Raw genomic sequence first — 19,572 nt, forward strand, 5'->3', positions numbered from 1 at the left:
ATGTTTGCAACCTTGAGAGATTTTAATGGCAGAACTCTGTCATTTTTATGTCCTTTTTTGTTCACTCTTCCTGCTATAAAAAATGTAACTCACAATCCTCACATGAAATTTACACAAAATAGTCAAATATTCCACGATTTTCTTAGTTTAATGAGCGTCATCACTTCATGGATGCCTCTAAAAAACAAAGAGGTTGATAGTCAGTTCATCAGCGCACATGGCAGAGTGAGTGTAGAGCATTCACATCCAAAATAAACTTTTATTGTTGGTGAAAAATTAAGCACAGATCTCAAATAAAAGACTTGCACATTCTCTAGATATTTATTGCACTGTGAAGCTATTCTATTGTGCAGATCTTTTGTCTGATTCTGACACTGAATTCTTTCCTTTTTTTGAAGCAGCAGATTGTTTCCTTGTAATAATGACATTGGGACAAAAAGCCCATGAATAAACCAAACAGACAACGTGTTATATTTGTCTCAAGTTGATGCGTTTTGATTTGGATGGTGGCACTCAGCCTCAAGCTCATTCGTTATTGAAGGTATTTAAAACAGGTAACAAATATTGGACAGCTTGTTTTGAAAGAAAGAGGTAAGGGTCCTCAAAGAGCAAGGTGCTCGATTTTTGCCACACATTACTCAAACAGAAGTAAAAATGTAATTTGGGGAGTACTTTCAGATATGGACAAAGACACCATAGTTACTCTGCTGAGTCTTTACTGGAGCAGATAGGTATTTTGGATTCATTCAGTATAAACTGCAGTGTCAATATTTATGGTAATGAAGGAACACAGCGCTAGAGTGAAGCTAAATTGTGTGATTTTTATAGTGCTTGGGCAACAATAGAGGTCATGCTACAGAGGAACAAGCTACACAAACAATGTCCATTCATTGTTGTTTTCTGCTTTTTCAGGGAATTTATTTACAGTAAGAACTGTGGAATATTGCAAGACTTACACTTTTAGTTGACTTACCCTCAGAAAGGACATGACAAGGTTTTGTTTTATTAAATTGTATTCATATTAAGACTGTTAAAATGCTATATTTAATCCAAGTGGTGAAATACTTTTGGCACGTAATGATTTTAGCTGTTGTTCCCTCTTTTGCAAAATGCATTTTAACTCTTTTAAAAGCACCTTACATGCCTCACATTTGCTATTTTTTCAGCATTGTGAGTTAAACAGAAAGAATCACTTTGGCAAACTCCGTCTATTTGAGTTTGGGCTTTTGCCATTACAGCTTTGCATGGCTGACTGGGGCCCAGTTTAACCTTTGAAACAGCCCTACCAACGATTCTGCTTCAGGGTAGAGCAAAATAGGTAGGTGAGAGGCAATGACATGGTGAGGAGCTAACATCTGTGGTGGTGAGGGCAGAGAGGTGTGAAGATAATAGCCCCAATGGGGAGATATGCAAGGCAGGGGTGCTTTATGAGGCTCGGTCAGTCTGCTGTGAAGGAGTCCTGCATTGCACACAAAAACCAAAAGAGTAATCTCTAACTTATTCCACAGAGGAGCCTTTGGATCACTGTCTTACTTTCATTTCTTTCCTTTCCTACTGTCTCTTATCTTTTTCCATCTCAAATTCAATTTTCTTTACGTCCATGGCTATAATTAAATGCAATTATTCTTGCAGACTATATCAATTACAAGTGCATTTCTGTTAAACAAATTTAGCTTAACTTAATTTAGCTCAATTTAGCTTAACATCCTCTTCTGTCCTTCTTATGCTTTTCTGTTTTAGATTGTATGCAGATGCTTCTAAATACACAGTATGCAAGTAATCTGTAATTACTCGGAGAAAACCCACACATGCATACCAACACTCACAAAAGAATGCATTACAAAGAAACCTGTTACTGTAATTATATTTTGCCTTTAACAGACGACGTTTGCAATATAACTTTGCAGTTGCTGATCAGTCACAGTAACAGTGACTTCCTGTATATGGAGGCAGTACTGCTGATGTTGCCTTTATTTTCTTAGACATGTGACTGAGGATCAGTTTTAGCTGCAACAATTTTATGAAAACTGATCTTTGTGCTGTTTTTCACCAACATCCCAGTTAGCTTTCTGATAAAAGAGGTGGGCATACAATAAATATGAAGAGAGGAATATTTATAAGCATTTTCTATAACAACTCAACAATTATGTGGTAATAAGGTGGAAACACAAGATAGTAGTAGAGAAATAGCAAGTTATTACCACTTAATTACCAAGTAACTTATTATTATGCTATTAAAAAATTATCATATAGTATATAATATGGGTAAGGGGGTCAGAAATTGCGGGGAATAATGTGGAATCAAACATATTCCTTTGAGGCAAAACAAATGAATAATAGTGCAGTAATGCTAACAATATTATAACTTGCTAGCATTAAAACAGCTGTGCATTAGAATTTCTATATGCAGACTTGTGGTAGTAACCTCATAATACTAAGGTTAAATTGGTTGATGGCACTATAGCCATTTCTTCTAAAAAGCGCCAGGCAAATACTGTTATCAGATTTTGGAAAAACTGAATACCACACACAGGATAAGGTGCTTTATAATTGTATTCCTCCTTTACAGCTCACTTAAAGGTGGCTTAATTCAACTTAGCATCCATAGGTTTCCCCTCTCTTCTTTCTCTGTCTTTACACTGTCTCATTGTCTTTCATTTTTTTTCTGCCTTTTTTCCTTTCTTTGAAACTCTACCCTCACAATTTCTTGTGTAAACAAACCCCTCACTGGTTTTCTCTCTCTCTCTCTCTCTCTCTCTCGCTCTTCGTCCTTGACTTTAGTTTTCCTTATCCATCTTCAAGGAGAGATGGAGGGAAAGTGGCTGGAGGGAATCATGTTTCATCATCCACCCATATGAACTGAGACAGGGCCTGACATCTTCTTTTGCAGCTGTTCGTCTGAATATCATTGTTGTTTATAACTTGCTGCAATATTCAGTGGAAGGCTCTCTGTTTGGTCACATGTCAAAAGAGTTCAAGGGACCAAGTCATTACATGCAACAAAAATTAGTCTCTGGCCATCACTGTGGGGGTGGTGGTGGGGGGAATAAACCACTTATCTGTGGAACGTCTGCAGCAAAGCACTTGGCTTTATAAGGAGAGAGAGGATTGGGAGCACTCACTAGTGAGTGGTAGTTGCATGCAGACAAGCAGCTGAGAAGGAGGGGGAAGCACTCACAAAGCCGAGTGTGGTTTGCCTCCAGAGGGTTCAGGTTTACAATGGAGAGCAGGAAAGCAAAACAGAAACTTGAAATGGCAGAGTTGTGACAAAAGCAGCAGCTCTCTTGACATGATGAAACACCAGCATGTTTTCTGAAAAGACGAGGCGATTTTTCATGATCCTCAGATTTCACTTCATAGGCAACTGGCAAAGCATATGGAGTCAAGAATGAATTATTGTGTTATATATTTTTTAGGGTTTTGGCAATGGGACACTTTGAAGTGAATCTTTGGTTTGGTGTTGTGTTTTTTTTTTTTCCTTTTTTAACTGGCTCACTAAATCCCATAAGCTGCTATAGTATCTCTAACAGCCAGACCGTGCTTTCTTTAATCATAACTAGACAGTGGCTGTGTTTTATCCAGCAAAGCCTCCTGCTTTGTAGTTTTGGGAAAGAACAACAGAATCAATTAAACAGCAAGGGGGACATGGCATGAGCAAGGAGGGGAGTAAATAATTGCAGAGACAGGTCGTGAAGAGGAACAGTAATTAACTATCCATTTATAAAAATGCAAGAGATAACATTCATGAGCTGTCACTGTTTACTCAGGACTGGAGGGACTTTATAACTGTCTCTCAGGAGTGAAGCATCCATAAACAGGCACAGGTACTGTATGTGTGCATTTGTTAAATGGAGACACACAAGTGACTCAAGGGCAACTCTAATACGCTGCAGAGAATGGAGCGAATGAAATGATAAGTTATCATGCTCAGCTGGAGCTAGACTATATGAAACCAAAGATGAACTGAATGAAGACAGAACAGTTTGAATAAAAAAGTGGAAAGACCAAGATAGAATCCAATCAGGAGAAAAACGGGTCTAAATGTGATTCGATGAAAACTGAACTCAACAAAGTCTTTTTCCCCTCTCATGAATCAAAAGTTACAGTAAATGCTGAGTGTGTTTGTTGGGGGAAAGTGTTGGGGGCCTTCAAGGTGATAAGGCCTGTAGAGGCCCAGTACATTAATGAATTGACATTACCCAAGGATCAATGGTGAAGCTCTCAGGATTTGAAAAACTACACTTAATGAAAAGGGATTACTCTCTTAAGATCAAGGTCCTCCACTTCACGTCTTCCCCTCGCTCCTCTTCTTTGGCTCTTTTGTATTCTGTTCCAAGCTCCCCCGCCCTTTCAGAACAATAAACACAAACACAGGCTCTCATTTGCATTATGACAGGGTTTCCCCAATCAACTGGTTTTAATGAAGACTTTTGCTAGAAATGTACCATTACTGCATGTCATCTTTTTTGCACTGCATTGCTGTATGAGCACACTTTGTTAATTATAGTTCAATTGAGTCTATATTGGAAGTAAAACAGATTTTATATTTTACCTGGTTTTTGCTCACTAGGATATGAAATGTGCTGAAAGTTTGTACTTTTTTGTTTTTCAGTGACAGTGTGTGCAGTCACCTTAATCACAGCGATGATCGATTCTAATAGCAGCTCAGAGCTAAGGAAAACAAATCATGCTAAAATATATGGAAATTAGCTTCAAAAATGGTTCTGAAGAATCTTTGGTGATTTATAACATAGGTTCCCAACACACATACAGTAGTTTCAGGACTTATTCTTTGCTATTGTATCACCTACGAAGCACATTAAACATTCGGGGGATTTTAGTGTATATTAATAGCAAGGTGAATTATTACAGTGCAGACGTTCTTTGCAAGTTTTTGTGAATGTTTTGGTATATACATTCATAGCCATTGTTTTAGTAGTCGGTTGAACCCCTTTTGCCTTCAGAACTGACTTAATCCTTCATGGCGTAGACCCAACAAGATGCTGGAAACATTAACCTGAGATTGATGTGAATTGCCCATTTTACCACATCCTAAAGCTGCTCTTTTTAATTGGAATCTGGTGACTCTAAAAGCCATTTGTGTACAGAGAATTCACAATCATGTTCAAGAAACTAGTTACGCTGTTTTGAGCTTTCTGACATGGTACCATATCCTGCTGGCAGCACACTAAAGAGATAGACATGGTCAGTAACAATACTCAGATAGACTGTGGCGTTTAAATGACGCTCAGTTGGTACTACGGGGACCAAAGTGTGCCACAAAAATATTGCCCACGCCATTACACCAACAGCAGGCTGAATTATCGATACAAAGCAGGATGGACCAAGCTTTCATGTTGTTTATTTCCAAATTTCTACGATCCACATGCTGCAGCAGAAGGTGAGATTTATCAGTCCAGGCAATGTTTTTCTAATGCTCCATTGTCTAATTTTGTTGAGCCCATATCAGTTGTAGCCTCACTTTCCTGTTCTTAGCAGACAGGAGCTGCACCCAGTGTGCTGTAGCACATCTGCTTTAACGTTCAGTGTTTGGGGCATCAGCTTCTTATCAGCTTTCTGGTCATCATGAAGACATTTTCACCCAAAGAACTGCTGCTCACTGGACATTTTTTTTTTTGTAAACCCTAGAGATGCCTGTATGTTACAATCTAAATACATCAGCAGGGTCTGAAAAACTCAGACATGCCTCTTTGGCACCAACAACCATGTCAAATTAACTAAAATCCTCTTGCTATCCCATTCTGGTACTTGAATTTAAACAGGGCACCTTGACCATCTCTACATGCTTAAACGCATTAAGCTGCAGCAATGGGATGGGCTGATGCGCATTAATAAACAGTTGAGTAGGAGTACTTAATGAAGTGGCGAGTGAGTGTATTTATCTTATGGGTGGAAGGAACAAACTATGGCTTACCTTTTAACAGTTTCTTTCTTTTTTTTGTCCTTTTCTACATTTGCTTTTTTAATTAGATGGTGACTTTGACAGCGTCCTGATTTTGGTATTTTAATGGTCACACCCACAAATATGTGAAATGTTGAGGAAAACCAAGGGTTTAAGCAGCTTTTTAGGACTTTCATTCTGCTGCTACAAGGCACTGGCTTTCTCTACTGAATTTTGGGTGTTTACAATTGTATTCGCTAACTTCTGAAACAGGCTGCTTTTCTAAACTCGCTCGCATAGAGCGTTTGGCACTCTAAATGCAGAATTTGAATGGAGTTTTCATTTGCTTACTTGCTCATTTGTTCATTTGTGTTAATTTGTAAACCTAACACAGTTGACCTGTATCAATTTATGTACTTCATGAGAGTGAGCACCTGCACATTCATTTGTACACTGTGTGTACACAGCACTTAATATAGTGTGCGGTACACTCATGCTTGTATTGCGTACCACGTCTGCCTCTAGATCGTCTTTCAGCTCTGACTTCCACCGTGTTTCATCCTCGCATCTGTTGGTCATCTTTTGAACATATGAACCACATTGAATTGTTGTTCCCTGTGCAGGCTTTTTTCTTTTTAACTTTATTTCTATCTAAAGCTGTTAGCTAGTTAGTTAAGACTCATGAAACTCGGTGTGTGTGTGTGTGTGTGTGTGTGTGTGTGTGTGTGTGTGTGTGTGTGTGTGTGTGTGTGTGTGTGTGTGTGCGTGTGCCTCTATGTACATGGAGCACCAAACTCTCACCTGCTATGAATAATTGATCTGTTGAATCTAGGGCGCATGAGGTTTGTATGCAAGAAGGCAGCTGCTGCAGCAGGAAGGTACCTTACAGTTTGTTTTAAAAGAAACATGTAAGGGCTACCAGGATGTCGAGATTAGTGAACTAGAAAATGGCACGGTTGTCTGTAGACATGGATCTATACTGGCCTGATGACTCCAAAGCAGAGCTATGCGACTCTAAATCATTAATCAGAAAAAAAAGCTTTTAGTGGCATGTACTGTAGCTGGAATGGGCTATACAAAAATATAAAAGGAGAGGTATTGTCATTTCTACATGTGTCAGCATGGTGCAATCAATCACAACAATTGATGTAAAAAATCTGAAGGAAATTTTCAGGACTTGATTGTAGAACAAAGGTTCTTGACAATTGGGGAAAAATGTCTCGATATTTGTTTATAAATAGCAACACAATGACAATTTGATAGGTAAAAACAATCTGAATATTTGTCCGGTAAACACGAAATTATTCCTGTTAGTGTGACATTGTTAAGTCATCCAGTAAACTCACGTTACCTGTGCTAAGATTATAGTCTTTCAGCTGACAGGTATGTGAAATGAAGGGGAGTTTGATGTAAAACTCCAATCAGATTGAGGCAAATTGTAGGGTACATCACCGTGCTATTAGACTGATTATAAATAATAGATTTTTATATTTTGTGTTGCTGTTTGAATTTGAAAATGAGAAAGAAATCACTTTTACTTTTGGCCCACACTGGTCATTCCACTCTGCTTTTCTAAGCACTGTGTTAATTTATTAACTCCACGGGGAAATTTCAATACTTTGCATTCCCCTTCTAGAGAAACATCAAAGCACAGGGTCAGTTAAAGAGCATCAGCCCTGGAGCTGGTAATGATTCAATGCCTTGTTCAGTTTCTTCATTGGGGAGATGCTTGCTGACACAAGGCTTGTAAGCAAGTCCTCCGGTACATAGAGTAACTGCAAGTCCTGTAGACATGTTTTCCCATGTGCACTGGCACTCTTTAAAAACAACCTCCCACTTCTCCAATTACATCTTTCTTAAATTAGATGGAGTCGGCAGATTAACTTATTGTTCGAGACTCTTTTGTCATTTGCTCCTTCTCCGTCTGCCGGCTCACTGTCACACAGTATCACTACAGCTGAGTTGTCACTCTGACAAAGACATGCAATGATTGGCTATGCTGCACTCTGTCACTGACATACATGCGCATGATTGAACAAGACACAGCAACTGGACCAGCCAGGCTGACTGACATCCATCCAGTCAGCTGTTAGAAGCTATAAAGTCAGCAAAAAACTCTGCAAAGAATTATTAAGTGCGCGGCACAGGAAACTGGAAGGAGTGTTATAGAGCCTGTGTATGCTAAGCTTCAATTGCTTGGTGCATTTATTTTTAAAAAGCCAACTATTTTATCTATTTGTTTAATCAAAGAGAAATCATAATTTAAATTAATTTAGATCCACTCTTCCAACTCAAAATATACTTGCGATAATGAAAGAAAATTTGCAATAATGATATTTATGACAATGTTTTATCAGTGATTGCAGCTTGCAGCCTGCAGCATTGATTAGTGCAAACAAAATGAGGGGCGCTTTCCACTCTTCTTTTCCAATGAGCTGCTGTCATTGATGATGGACTACCCTTTTCAAAGTGAGAATCTACTGCCACGATTTGCCAGCGGCAGCATTATAGTGCAATTGTAGTGACACAGCATTTATACAGTGACACAGCATAAGCCAAATAACAAAAGTAGCCAAGGTTGTGTTTTCAGTGGAAATTTTAAGTAAACACATAACTGCTTAACACTTTACTTTAATGAGGACAAAAGTGACTTAAAATAGTTGCACGATCTTGTCACATAATAAAACTAAGAAATGATACATGTTGTGTTTTGGGTCAAAGTTTTTAACTAGTGCCCAGTGCTCTAAGTGCCCCTTTATTATCATGTAACTACTTCAGTAATTTGCATCAACCTCCTTATTTCTCCAGCAAAGTTAGTAATTTATTTACTTTTGGATTGCACATCATCAGCTGTTAGTATCTCCTCAAATACCTTCATAGTCTGGTTGTTCTCAGTGCTGTGTATTATCCTCAAATAGTGAAACAAGTTTGTTGTTTTCACCTTTAGCAGGAATAGTTTTCTTGCATATGTTGCAAAGTATTGTTTTCTTTTGAGTAGCTCCGTTTTTAGGTACAAAATCTGTATCGGAGACTGACATGTGGTTCTCGATCTCGGACGTTCCTGGGCTTGTGTAGTTCCCTGTGGAACATAAGTACATAACGTCACTGTATCACCGCTAATGCTTTGGTTATGTTTGTTTGCTTGCCTTTAGGAAAAATGTTAGGTGTGATCAAAACGTTTTGAGAGGAGATCAACTAGAATTAAAAAAACCTTCAATTATTTCAGTTTGGCTGTTCTCACATTCAAGACCCTCTTCTTGGGCATGTCCAGACAACATCCAGTGCAACTGCTTTTCCAGATTGGTCCCACTGAGGCAAAATCAAAAATAGCATCCAGTCCGGAAGTTTATGAGAATGTCATTTTTAAATTGAGGAACACACAAACAAAACAATGTGAGATTGGAAAATGCAAATCCAGTAATGCTGTTGATTGTTATGAATCTCTTCCCCACTGGCATTCATCTAGTATTACTTTCTGATGTTCTTTTAAACATCCATTATATTATACCAAACTTCTCAGAGCTTTGTAAGACTGTTTTAGCTGATAAAATAACATAAGGTAAGAAGTACTACTTTAAGTAAACAAAAATATTTGATTCAGTTCACAGCAAATTTTACTTATATAGCACCAAATCACAACAACAGTTGTCTCAAGGCGCTGTTATATTATTCATTCTGTTATTACTAAAAACAAATTGCAATTGGCTTATTTACACATATTACCTCTGTGTGTTATTAAGAAAAGTTTTGTTGTCTTATTAACAGTAAAAGCAATGGTGCAATATTTTTTGGTTTGGGTTTTTTGGTTATACTGGCTAACATCATTGTTTATGAAGACATGGTAAAGAAAGCTTCAAATTAATTAAAAAAGGTCTTCTTCTCTGGGATCTCATATGTACAGCTGTACTTTCATTCAGAAATAAAATTTCAGTATCTTGTGAAATAAGACTGAAGAGGTATAGATATCCATTCATATCCATTTATACTGCGAATCACACTGTAAAGATTTCTCTGCATTTGTAGCGTTAGAGGCTGTAAACACCTCTGAGAGCCAATATAAAGTATAATTATTAGCCACTCCACCAACGGGAATTGTGTTATAAATGCTATCACTTTAATAGAACTACAGTTTGTGAACTACATATGGATATGCTTTGGATGATTTATATAAGTTTGGCAGAACCATTAATTTAGTTTGGGCAGTGCAGTGCAATATCGCCACAGGGAGTGCAATATATTTGAATCATTTTGCTTTGTGCTGTCATGATAAATGAAAGTAGTTGGTGGCTGATAGTGTTGCTGTCAACAGTCGTGATTTTTGGCTAGTGTACCTGTGTAAGAATATGCATGGATGGTGTGTACATGCTGTATGCATGCATAAGTGTATGTATGCATTTGCAGCTGTGCATACATGCATGATGTATGGCATCAGTGGATTTAAGAGAATAATCTGAAGGTGTGAAGTGTAAAAGAGCAGGAGGTACAGATGCTGTTTAGAGTCCAAGCGGAATTAACTCTTAAGTCAGTTAATTAACATGTTGGTATTAAACATCTGTGGATAGCTCAGCCATCAGCCTTGCTCCTCTTTGCCTGGCTTCTTCAGCATCTCCAAATTCCGTCTTTGAAATACACAAACTTTATATACTCAAACACTCTCCACAAATCTTTTCCGTTAGTCTATACATGCGCTGTAAGATGTCGCTTCTTTAGAGGAGTTATTTTTAGGACCTCTGAACTGAGAAACCCTGTTGCCACTCGTACAATGTCTGCCTACTTTATGTTTAACTTCCCTCTGGTTTGTCTGCTCCTTTTTTATGTGCTGGTGTGCTGTGTAGCATCTAACCAACATTCTCAGTTGCAACTGTCTGCAGCAGGGAGTAAAAGTAAGAGAGGCCTCTGTCATTGTTTTATAGATCTATCAAGGGCCACACAACTGACCTGCCAGTACTGTTAACAATACCAGACCGCCATAATATAGCACTTGGCAAGTTAGAAATATCAGTCAAGAGGGAAATACAATGGTCTGTATAACCCTGACATAACTTGGCAGCTTGTGCCAGCCTGCTATGTGACTGGGCTTCAGTTCTCACCTCCTCTCTATACTTTTACTGTTCTTCTCTCTTGGCAGGGATGTAATCAGAAACATGAAGCCATTCTGTCCCTTGAAAAGAAGCCAAGCAGACAGAAGAGTGATCAAATTATAATTAATGTGCAGGAAGTGGTCACACTGTGGAAGACTGTTGACAGCTTACAGCTTCACAGCACACACTGTGCTGATATGCATGGAACAAATCACAGGAATAAAACATGGAAAAGAACAACCAAATGTAAATCAACAGCAAGAGCCCTGCTGCTCTGAAAAACAACTTGTGGAATTTAACTTAGTCCTCTGAATATTTTCTGAAGATCTCGACACTCCTAAAGTCTCATTATATGAAGTGATGAGGTGAATTAAGGTAAAAACTAATTGATTTCCTGCATAAAATCTTATGCAGTTAATATTCTCCTCACACACACACACGGGAAAAGATACCTCAGTTTGTTGATACCTCTCCACCAGAAGAATATCATGGCGATACTCTGTATTTCTGCAAAAAAAAAAAACAATTATATTCTGCTACATTTCTAAAAGGTCTGCAGCATTGTCACTGTTCTCACCCATTTTTATTTCATTCACCAGAAGAATAGTCATGCAACCTTATGAGGCAATATTGCCTGTAGTGGGGTCGGGAAATGGCAAATGAGACAAAATCTATAACATTTTGCAGTCAACTGTAAAATAGAGAAAAAAAACAAATATTCCCCGGCAAGTGTTGTCGGTCACAGCTGTTGGCAGGGGCGTTCATGTGTGAGTTTGCTGTTCAGTCAGAGAATAATGGCAGTAATCAGTGCTTTTAACAAGTCAACAGAGAAATACTTTAAAAATGCTAATGAGAAAGAGCTTGAGTGAAAGTATAATTTTTGTGCCATTACGGCTGTTTCTTTTTCCTTGAACAGTAAATACTTGCATGTGTGCTTTTGTTCCAGCTTTGCTAATTAAAATAAATATGCAATCACTGACCCACACTGAAAATGTCAGGAGCTGACGTTCTGCTTGCTATGAAAGGCTTATGTAAGTTAATACGAACAGAAACGATTGAATGCAAAAACACAATTTAAAGAGGTTAAGTTTCACTGCGGCCTTGTGTCTTAAGACTCTTGTTAAAATTGTTTAATGTTTGCAAGTCAAACCATCTAGGAAAAACACACACACATATATAAGAAGATGTGATCATTTATTCAACAGTCCAGTGCACTGACTTATAATTATTGACCACTGTATGCATGACCATGATTGCAAACATGTTTTGAGTGCTAAGTGAGCTGAGACATTATTTAGAACCAGCCAATAGTAGAGGCAAAAACACCAGAGAGCTTATCAGGGTCTTTGGAGAGACACAGGAAATTGAGTTTGTCCAGTCTAATGATGGGCAGAGTCTCACGGCTTTACAGACGTACCATTTCTCTCCTATTAGCAAAGATGTGTTATTCATGAGGGCAAAGCTAGTGTGAACTACGTTTCATTGATATTCTACACAGTCACTTCTCATTGTCTGGCAAGGGACCCGTGCCATTCTGTTTCATTCATTCATTTATCTTTTTCTATTTCTAACCCTCAAAAAAAAAAAAAGGAACTTGGTGATGACGATGGTCAAGGGGTCAAAAGTGATTGTCTCTGTAAAGAGCTATGGATACCCTTTCTCATCAGTGGGAAACTTTATGGGAAAATTGGAAGGTGAAAGACCTGTGATGCAAAGTGAAGTGTTAATAGACAGGCCAGACTCCTACCAGAAATAGCTGTGCTTTTTCCTTTTCCAAAAACACATTATCTCTCTTTCAGAGCTTCACCTTTTTTCTGCCAAATTCCAATAGGCACTATTGGCATATATATGCACTGTCATGCCCAAAAGCTATTTATATAATACAATATGAGCTGAAAGGCGTATTGTGTGAGCACACAATGCAGTTATGATAAACACTAATTTCTTTACATTTAACGTCAGCATTCCCACATAATGCTTATTTGTTCCTCTGTGCTGAAAACCAGTCTCCCTATTGAAAATCTCTATAAGCAAGAGTAATTCAGCCTTTTATGCTTGTCATGCTGACATGATCTGCCATGTCGCTGAACCGGCTACACGTGTTATGTGATGTGGCATTGTGTGAATCAGTCCCTGTGTGCAATTATATTTCCATCTGTATTTCACGTAGCGTTTAGTGGCGCAAGTACAATGCATGTAGAGATCACTGAGCTGGCAGGTATTAAAGTCTCCAGTGGAAATAGTGGAGATGCACGTTACGGCGGCTGCAAAACAAAGCACAAATGCCCTGAGCGTAACTGGAAACACTGAAAAAGGTGTTTGGAGCTCCCCAGAACCTAAATATGCATGGAGAACAGATTATGTCAGATTGTTTCACCATCAAAAGGGCATCCACATTATACAGTATGTTCATGTAATTTAAAGCCTCATCTGGGCTGACATTAAAACATTTTATTCATAGGGGAGGAATAAACATTGCACCTTTTTCTGCAAAGTGGTAAAGAAATAAAGAAACATTCATTTTAGGGCAGGGTAAAGAATCTATTACTTTGTCCTGACAAGCTGAGGAGAGTGAGAGGCGAGGAGGCACATCCTTATGTGTCCAACATGATTAGCAGATTACTGATTCAAATTGTCTCCCTATCAAGGCAGCATCTACATTCTCATCCCCTTGCTTTCCCTGTGTATCAGACTTATCACTGTCTTTGGACTGCTCAGACAATTTAGCTGAAGACATGCATGAAGTAAGGTGTTAATGGAAATAGTTTAAGGCCTCAGAAAATAGTTATTTGAGTGATAAGATCGGTTTTATGAAAAATAGAATCCCTTGGATGAATTCCTGCAGCGAGCCTAGTGAAATAAGTATCTAATCTGAGAACGAATATAAAAGCATTAGAAGGATGACATTTGTTTTATTGTGTGCGTTCTTCCTCAAAATGTGTCTTCTGTAAAGGTCAATTTACTAATAAAATGTGACACCCATACCAAATGAAATGATTAGAAGGCCGCATCTCAAGTTTGCGCTTGTTCCTGCATAATGCAAATTTTCCTGAAAGCGTGGCTGGAGAATTTACTGTGTCTTGTCTTATTTGTCTGATAAATAAAGCAAACCTTTATGTTCCCAATGGTAATGCAAAACATTTCCACCTATTTACTCAGTCAGCGGGTGCCACGCTTGATACATGGCCACAGAAATGGAAAGTAGAGAGAAAAAATTGAGGTATAAAAAAAGCCTGCAGAGTGACAAATAAGTGGAACAGTTCTCTTGTTTGTTATTGATTGTGTTAAAAATCCGGTAGCCCTGATGCAGGTCATGACAGTAACATCACAAGTCTAAAAAAAGATTAGGTTTGTTGAAGTTATCTCACGGCATGTCTCGGTCTCTAAAATTATATTCACCTGTATACCAGCACACAGAAACACGCTCTTACACTCAACCTTTTTGACTGTGTTCAACTGTGAAGAATCACCTCATTTAGTGAGCACATTTCTGGTTCAGGAGGATGCATGCATTTCCATTGTTGCCCAGTGGCAGGGCTTAACAAATAGGATTAGATCCGTGCCCGAGAGAGCACACTTGTGTTCAGGTGACACACCGCTCCATGCTTCGGCTCTGCAACTAGACACAGAGAATTACTGTTAAAGGTCAGTGGAGTCAGACGCTGAATGTCACAGCTTAGCCACAGTTTGGCAAGAAAATACATTCAGATAAATAGCCCCTTCTCTTGGTAGAGAGTAATTCTGCCCCTGAATTTCCAGCATAAAAGACCCAGGATTATAGGGTGAGTTAAAAGGCAACAGAGGCATATCGATTAGAGGCAGTGAATCACAGCTCCACTATGCTGTGAATAATAAACTGGGTAGAAGACAGCCAGGGGTTTTCAGATGGAACCTTCATGACAGGCTGTGAGTTGTGTTCATTTTAGATGAGACCTCAGATAAGTCACATCTCCCATCTCAAGGATTGCAGGAATCATGTCACTGATCAGAAAGCGCCTCAGAGTAGCTTACTACAAGTTTAAATAAGCATTCCACACCCCATTTAACAACACAAAGTGACTGATCACAGCCTGACAAAGAAGTGCCAGTGAACTCAGCAAAGGGAGTGGACTCTTGATAGCATATCTCCCAAAGGTGGGAGAGAATTGGAAAGCATCATTTCTGAAATAGCTGCATATGTGTCGAATCAGAGAAGTGTTGCACCAGAGATTCAGTCAGTTTCACTGAGGCATCTTGTGACTCAATGGAGCAGGTGTTATTGTTTGCCGTCTTTAATAGACTCCTCATTGCGGGCCTAAACAAACTTATCTGATTTGGGCTGCAAACTGTGAGCGAGAAGGTCCATATGCGTACACACTCAGTGCCACGAGTGAAAAAATCAGAGAGCTGATGTAAGCGCAGTGTTAAAACAAAGCACATAATGGACTTAGGATGAGCTACGCATGTCTTTGACTGGCACAGAAACAGATGATGAAACAGTGGAAAAATCACAGACTCTGTGTTATTTTTTCGTTGCCTGTGTTGTATAACTTCAATATGATGCTAATTTTTACCCAGAGAACTGGTGTGGATATAGAGATAGCAATTTTTGTCTGTTTGAACGACCAGCCTTTTGGTCCACGATGAAATATGACAAGCAATATGTTGTAGATTGCCAGCCATTTATTCTACAGATATATTAAAGGTCGAAATGGGACCTTAACTGTCTTGCTGAAAAATATAATGTGATTACAGTATTGCATTACTTTGTAATGGTTTACACCCAAAGCTGATGGTTTTATATGCAGTATTTAAGTTTTTTAAGTACTGAACTAAATACAGAGGTTCTAAGTCACAAGTTGCAGTTATTTAATTTTTCTTTGTTGTGTTTCTTTGTACGTGTGTGTGTTCAAACTGCAGGCTGTGGACTGGAGTTCCTGCTGGTTCTCTGTGGGCTTGAGTTTTCTTGGTCCTGCCCCCGTCACTGTATCTGCTACACTGCACCCAGCACCGTCTCCTGTCAAGCCCACAACTTCCTGTCGGTACCTGATGGAATTCCTCCCGACAGCGAGCGCATCTTCCTACAGAACAACAAGATCCATCGCTTACTACGAGGACACTTCAGCGCCAACACCGTCACTCTCTGGATCTACTCCAACAATATCACATACATTGAGCCATCGACCTTTCATGGCTTCACATTGCTGGAGGAGCTGGATCTAGGAGATAACCGCCACTTGCGGTCCTTGGCTGAAGACACTTTTCATGGGCTGAGTCGGCTCAACGCACTTCACTTGTACCGTTGTGGACTCGGTTCACTTCCAAATAACATTTTCCAAGGTCTCAGAAATCTTCAGTATCTCTACTTGCAGGTATACTTTGTACACAATTTGTCTTTTACGTGTTCATTTCTTTATCACTAAGACTACTAATGCTGTTCATTTTATATAAATGCACTCAAACACAACCCACACAGAGTAATCATGCGATGTCAAGACTTTGATGAGTCAACTAAATGACAAGCTAATCTTGCATTGGTAGGGTTAGGAATGCTCTAATTGAGTAACAGGGGGCTTACTCTCTGAGACACTTGAAATTGAAAAGATGAAAACAGATTGATGAAACTTCTTCATAAAGATTTTTATTTCCATGTGTCTTTCCAGGATAACCACCTGAAGTACCTGCAGGATGACACATTTATGGATCTCCACAACCTGAGCCACTTATTCCTGCATGGAAACCGTTTGTGGAGCCTTAACCAGAACACCTTCAGAGGTCTGCGAGCCTTGGACCGTTTGCTTCTGCACCAAAACCAGATAGAGTGGGTTGACCGTTTGGCCTTCCATGACCTAAAACGTCTCACCACCCTCTACCTGTTTAACAACTCCCTGATAGAGCTGTCTGGACAGTGCCTAGACACGCTGCCTGCCCTGGAATACCTACGTCTTAATGACAATCCTTGGTCATGTGACTGCAAGGCCCTGTCATTATGGGAGTGGTTAAAACGATTCAGAGGTTCAACATCTTCCGTTGGGTGCCAGTCACCAGTTGATATGGTTGGGAAAGACCTCAAGGAGCTCCGAAAGGAGGACTTCCCCAACTGTTCACCAACTGTTCCAAGCTCAGAATCCAGGGCCCAGACTAACAATTTATCTGGGACAGTGAATCCATCTATGAATCGTGGAGTAGCACTGGGTTCCGGAGGGCAGACCAACATAGTGCATCCCTCAAGACCTGGTCGTTCTCGAAACTGCACAAAGCCTCGTAACAGGGTGAGCAAAGGGAAAGGTGACAACGAGGTTCACCATTCAAAGGAGGTCATGGCAGACAAAGAAGATTCCTCCCCAGATTTCACAGAGGGGGGAAAACATGACCACACATCCCCAGATGGCACAGTCACAAGAAGAAAGCACAAGTGTACTCCCCGGACCACTGTTCGCCCCCCTAGTGGGGTTCAACAAGCCAACAATAGGGCAACCTTATCCCAGTCTTTACTACATGCCAACGCCCTCTTTGTGGCCTTGATAGTGACAAATACTGACTACATTCTCCGCTGACCTTCAGAGGGTTTAGGCAATGCTAATCACAAAAAATAAGTCCTCAGATCCTCTCTTGCTCCTGCACTACAAAGGCCTGAGTGTCTTTTTATGTATGTGTGTGAATTGATTATATGTGTAAACGTAGTGTAGGGAGCTTACCTGTTCAAACTGAAACAGGTATCAAAGCATCAAACATCAACAAGAGCAAAACTCACAGCACAAAAATGGGAGAGACTGAGAATGATAGGTGACATGACAGGGAAATGCAGACCAAGCTTGCACTGCCAACACCAATATGATTTAATCACTGTACGTATTTGTGTCTTATACATTTTAAGTTTCCTTTTAAGTAAGCTGGAGTTCTAACAACCACAATTTGGTGAAAAGAGAACAAAGAATACGGTGGAGCTTGCAGGGTAAAACTTGTTAGCTAGTTGGCTCTGAAATGGATAAGACAGGTCTTCAAGTGCCCCATTGAGCTTTATGTTTGAGTATAAATGCGAAAGCAATGAACCTGTAAAGCCTCCAGTGTAAGTTTTATCTCACTCTCATCCTATCTGACAAATGTGTTTTTCTGTTGCATCCTTCGCCAACAACAGGTCCAAACAATTCGATGTGTTTATCATAAACAAAGAGGTAAAGTGTAAGCATGGCAATAAATTGTGAGTCGATATGAAACACAGGGATTTGCCATTCTCACTACCAAGTGAAAATCTATAGCCACAGATGTTTTTATGGCCATAAAAAGTGCAACCAGTAAGCTCATACACAATACGAAGCCGTAACTAATTCTAAAAACTTCTCTCTACATAATGCTGGGTTTTTTTTCAGGTACTATACCTTCTGCCTAACATTTCTACACAACTCTTTCTGACACCTTAGTTTACACCACTTCTCTATTTTTGTGCAACTGAAGACTAAGCTGCTAATTGTTTCAAGATGATAAGGACTGCCATCCGCTGTTTTCATTCGCTTGGAAAGCACTGCGCGTCTCTGGGAGATCAAGCTGTGAATAATGAAGAGTTTGTCTATATCTTGTGTCAGATGTTGTTCATTTTATTTTATTTTTTCCTAAGACACGAAAAGGACCTAGAAATGGATACCCGCTGCAGGGCCCACAGGAGCCTTTGAGGTCAAGGGTCAAATGGGGGCTTCTCTGTTTCCCAGTGAGGATGTGTTAAATGATCCCTCTTGAGTGAGGACATCCTTGCCTCATTGAGAATATGAGGAACACATTTTTTTGGAATCGCTTACCTTCAAAGGGACACAACACAACTCTGGAGAAAAAATGTATGCTTACATTAAACGACTCTTGCGATCAACAAGTGTTTAAAAAGAACAATTTGAATGGAGCATGGCGAAACTAGGATCATGCGGTGACTGATGCGATTGTTCATGGATGTAGAGAGCAAGACAATCGCGTCTGAAGTAACAAGAGGATGGAGTAAAACGCAGATTGGAGATGGACTATTACAGGACATGCTGTACCGCTGGAGCTGTTGTGCCTGCCTAAAAAAAAAAAAGTACTGATAAGACAGTGTCCATATCAGTAATGTGAACTGTACCAGTAACAATGGAGATGGGAGGACTTCTCACAGTGCTGATATTAATCATTTACTGTATTACTATGACAAAAAAAAAAAAAAACAATATCAGTGACATCAATGATGATAACAGGGTTTCTCACTCCTCCTGTCAGGAGGAGTATTTACATTTTTTATTTTCTGGTGACTTGTTTATTTTTCATGGTATATTTTTAGAACCTCTTATTTGTTAATGCACAATTCCTCACCTCTTTCTTGTTCTGCCGTATGTCTATTAATCATTCTTTTTTCTTTCTTTGCCATAATTAAATTGTTCAGTAAGTTATCATCAAAGAACAACAGTACAAAAATGTTTATAAAGATATTAAAATCTATATCTTCTTATGTCTACCTCTGCAGTCTGCGCCTGTTTATTTATTTGCAGTTAAGACTTGGCTTGTTTGGATGAAGTTAATTTTATGCTTAATCCCCCTTTCTTGGCTTTTTCCTTTTAATTTGTTTAAAGCAGAAATTGATTGTGTCAGCAA

At 39.2% G+C, this 19,572-nt stretch overlaps 1 protein-coding gene and 1 long non-coding RNA gene across 2 annotated transcripts in view; one reads left to right on the top strand and one right to left on the bottom strand.

Moving 5' to 3' along the window:
- The window catches only part of rtn4rl1b (reticulon 4 receptor-like 1b), a 160,497-nt gene extending 141,062 nt beyond the window's left edge, over nt 1-19,435 (top strand). The window contains exons 2-3 of the mRNA XM_076873297.1: nt 15,883-16,334; nt 16,626-19,435. Of these exons, the coding sequence (XP_076729412.1) occupies nt 15,883-16,334; nt 16,626-17,519 (1,346 nt within the window). The 3' untranslated portion in view covers nt 17,520-19,435. The remainder of the gene's footprint in view (nt 1-15,882; nt 16,335-16,625) is intronic.
- Nucleotides 10,992-19,572, bottom strand: part of LOC143412481 (uncharacterized) — a 25,041-nt gene continuing 16,460 nt past the window's right edge. The window contains exons 2-3 of the long non-coding RNA XR_013092978.1: nt 11,436-11,490; nt 10,992-11,063 (exon numbers count right to left, since the gene is read on the bottom strand). This is a non-coding gene — a long non-coding RNA (uncharacterized LOC143412481). The remainder of the gene's footprint in view (nt 11,064-11,435; nt 11,491-19,572) is intronic.

The sequence above is a fragment of the Maylandia zebra genome, linkage group LG14 (assembly GCF_041146795.1).
Source record: "Maylandia zebra isolate NMK-2024a linkage group LG14, Mzebra_GT3a, whole genome shotgun sequence".
In the NCBI taxonomy this organism is placed as follows: domain Eukaryota; kingdom Metazoa; phylum Chordata; class Actinopteri; order Cichliformes; family Cichlidae; genus Maylandia; species Maylandia zebra.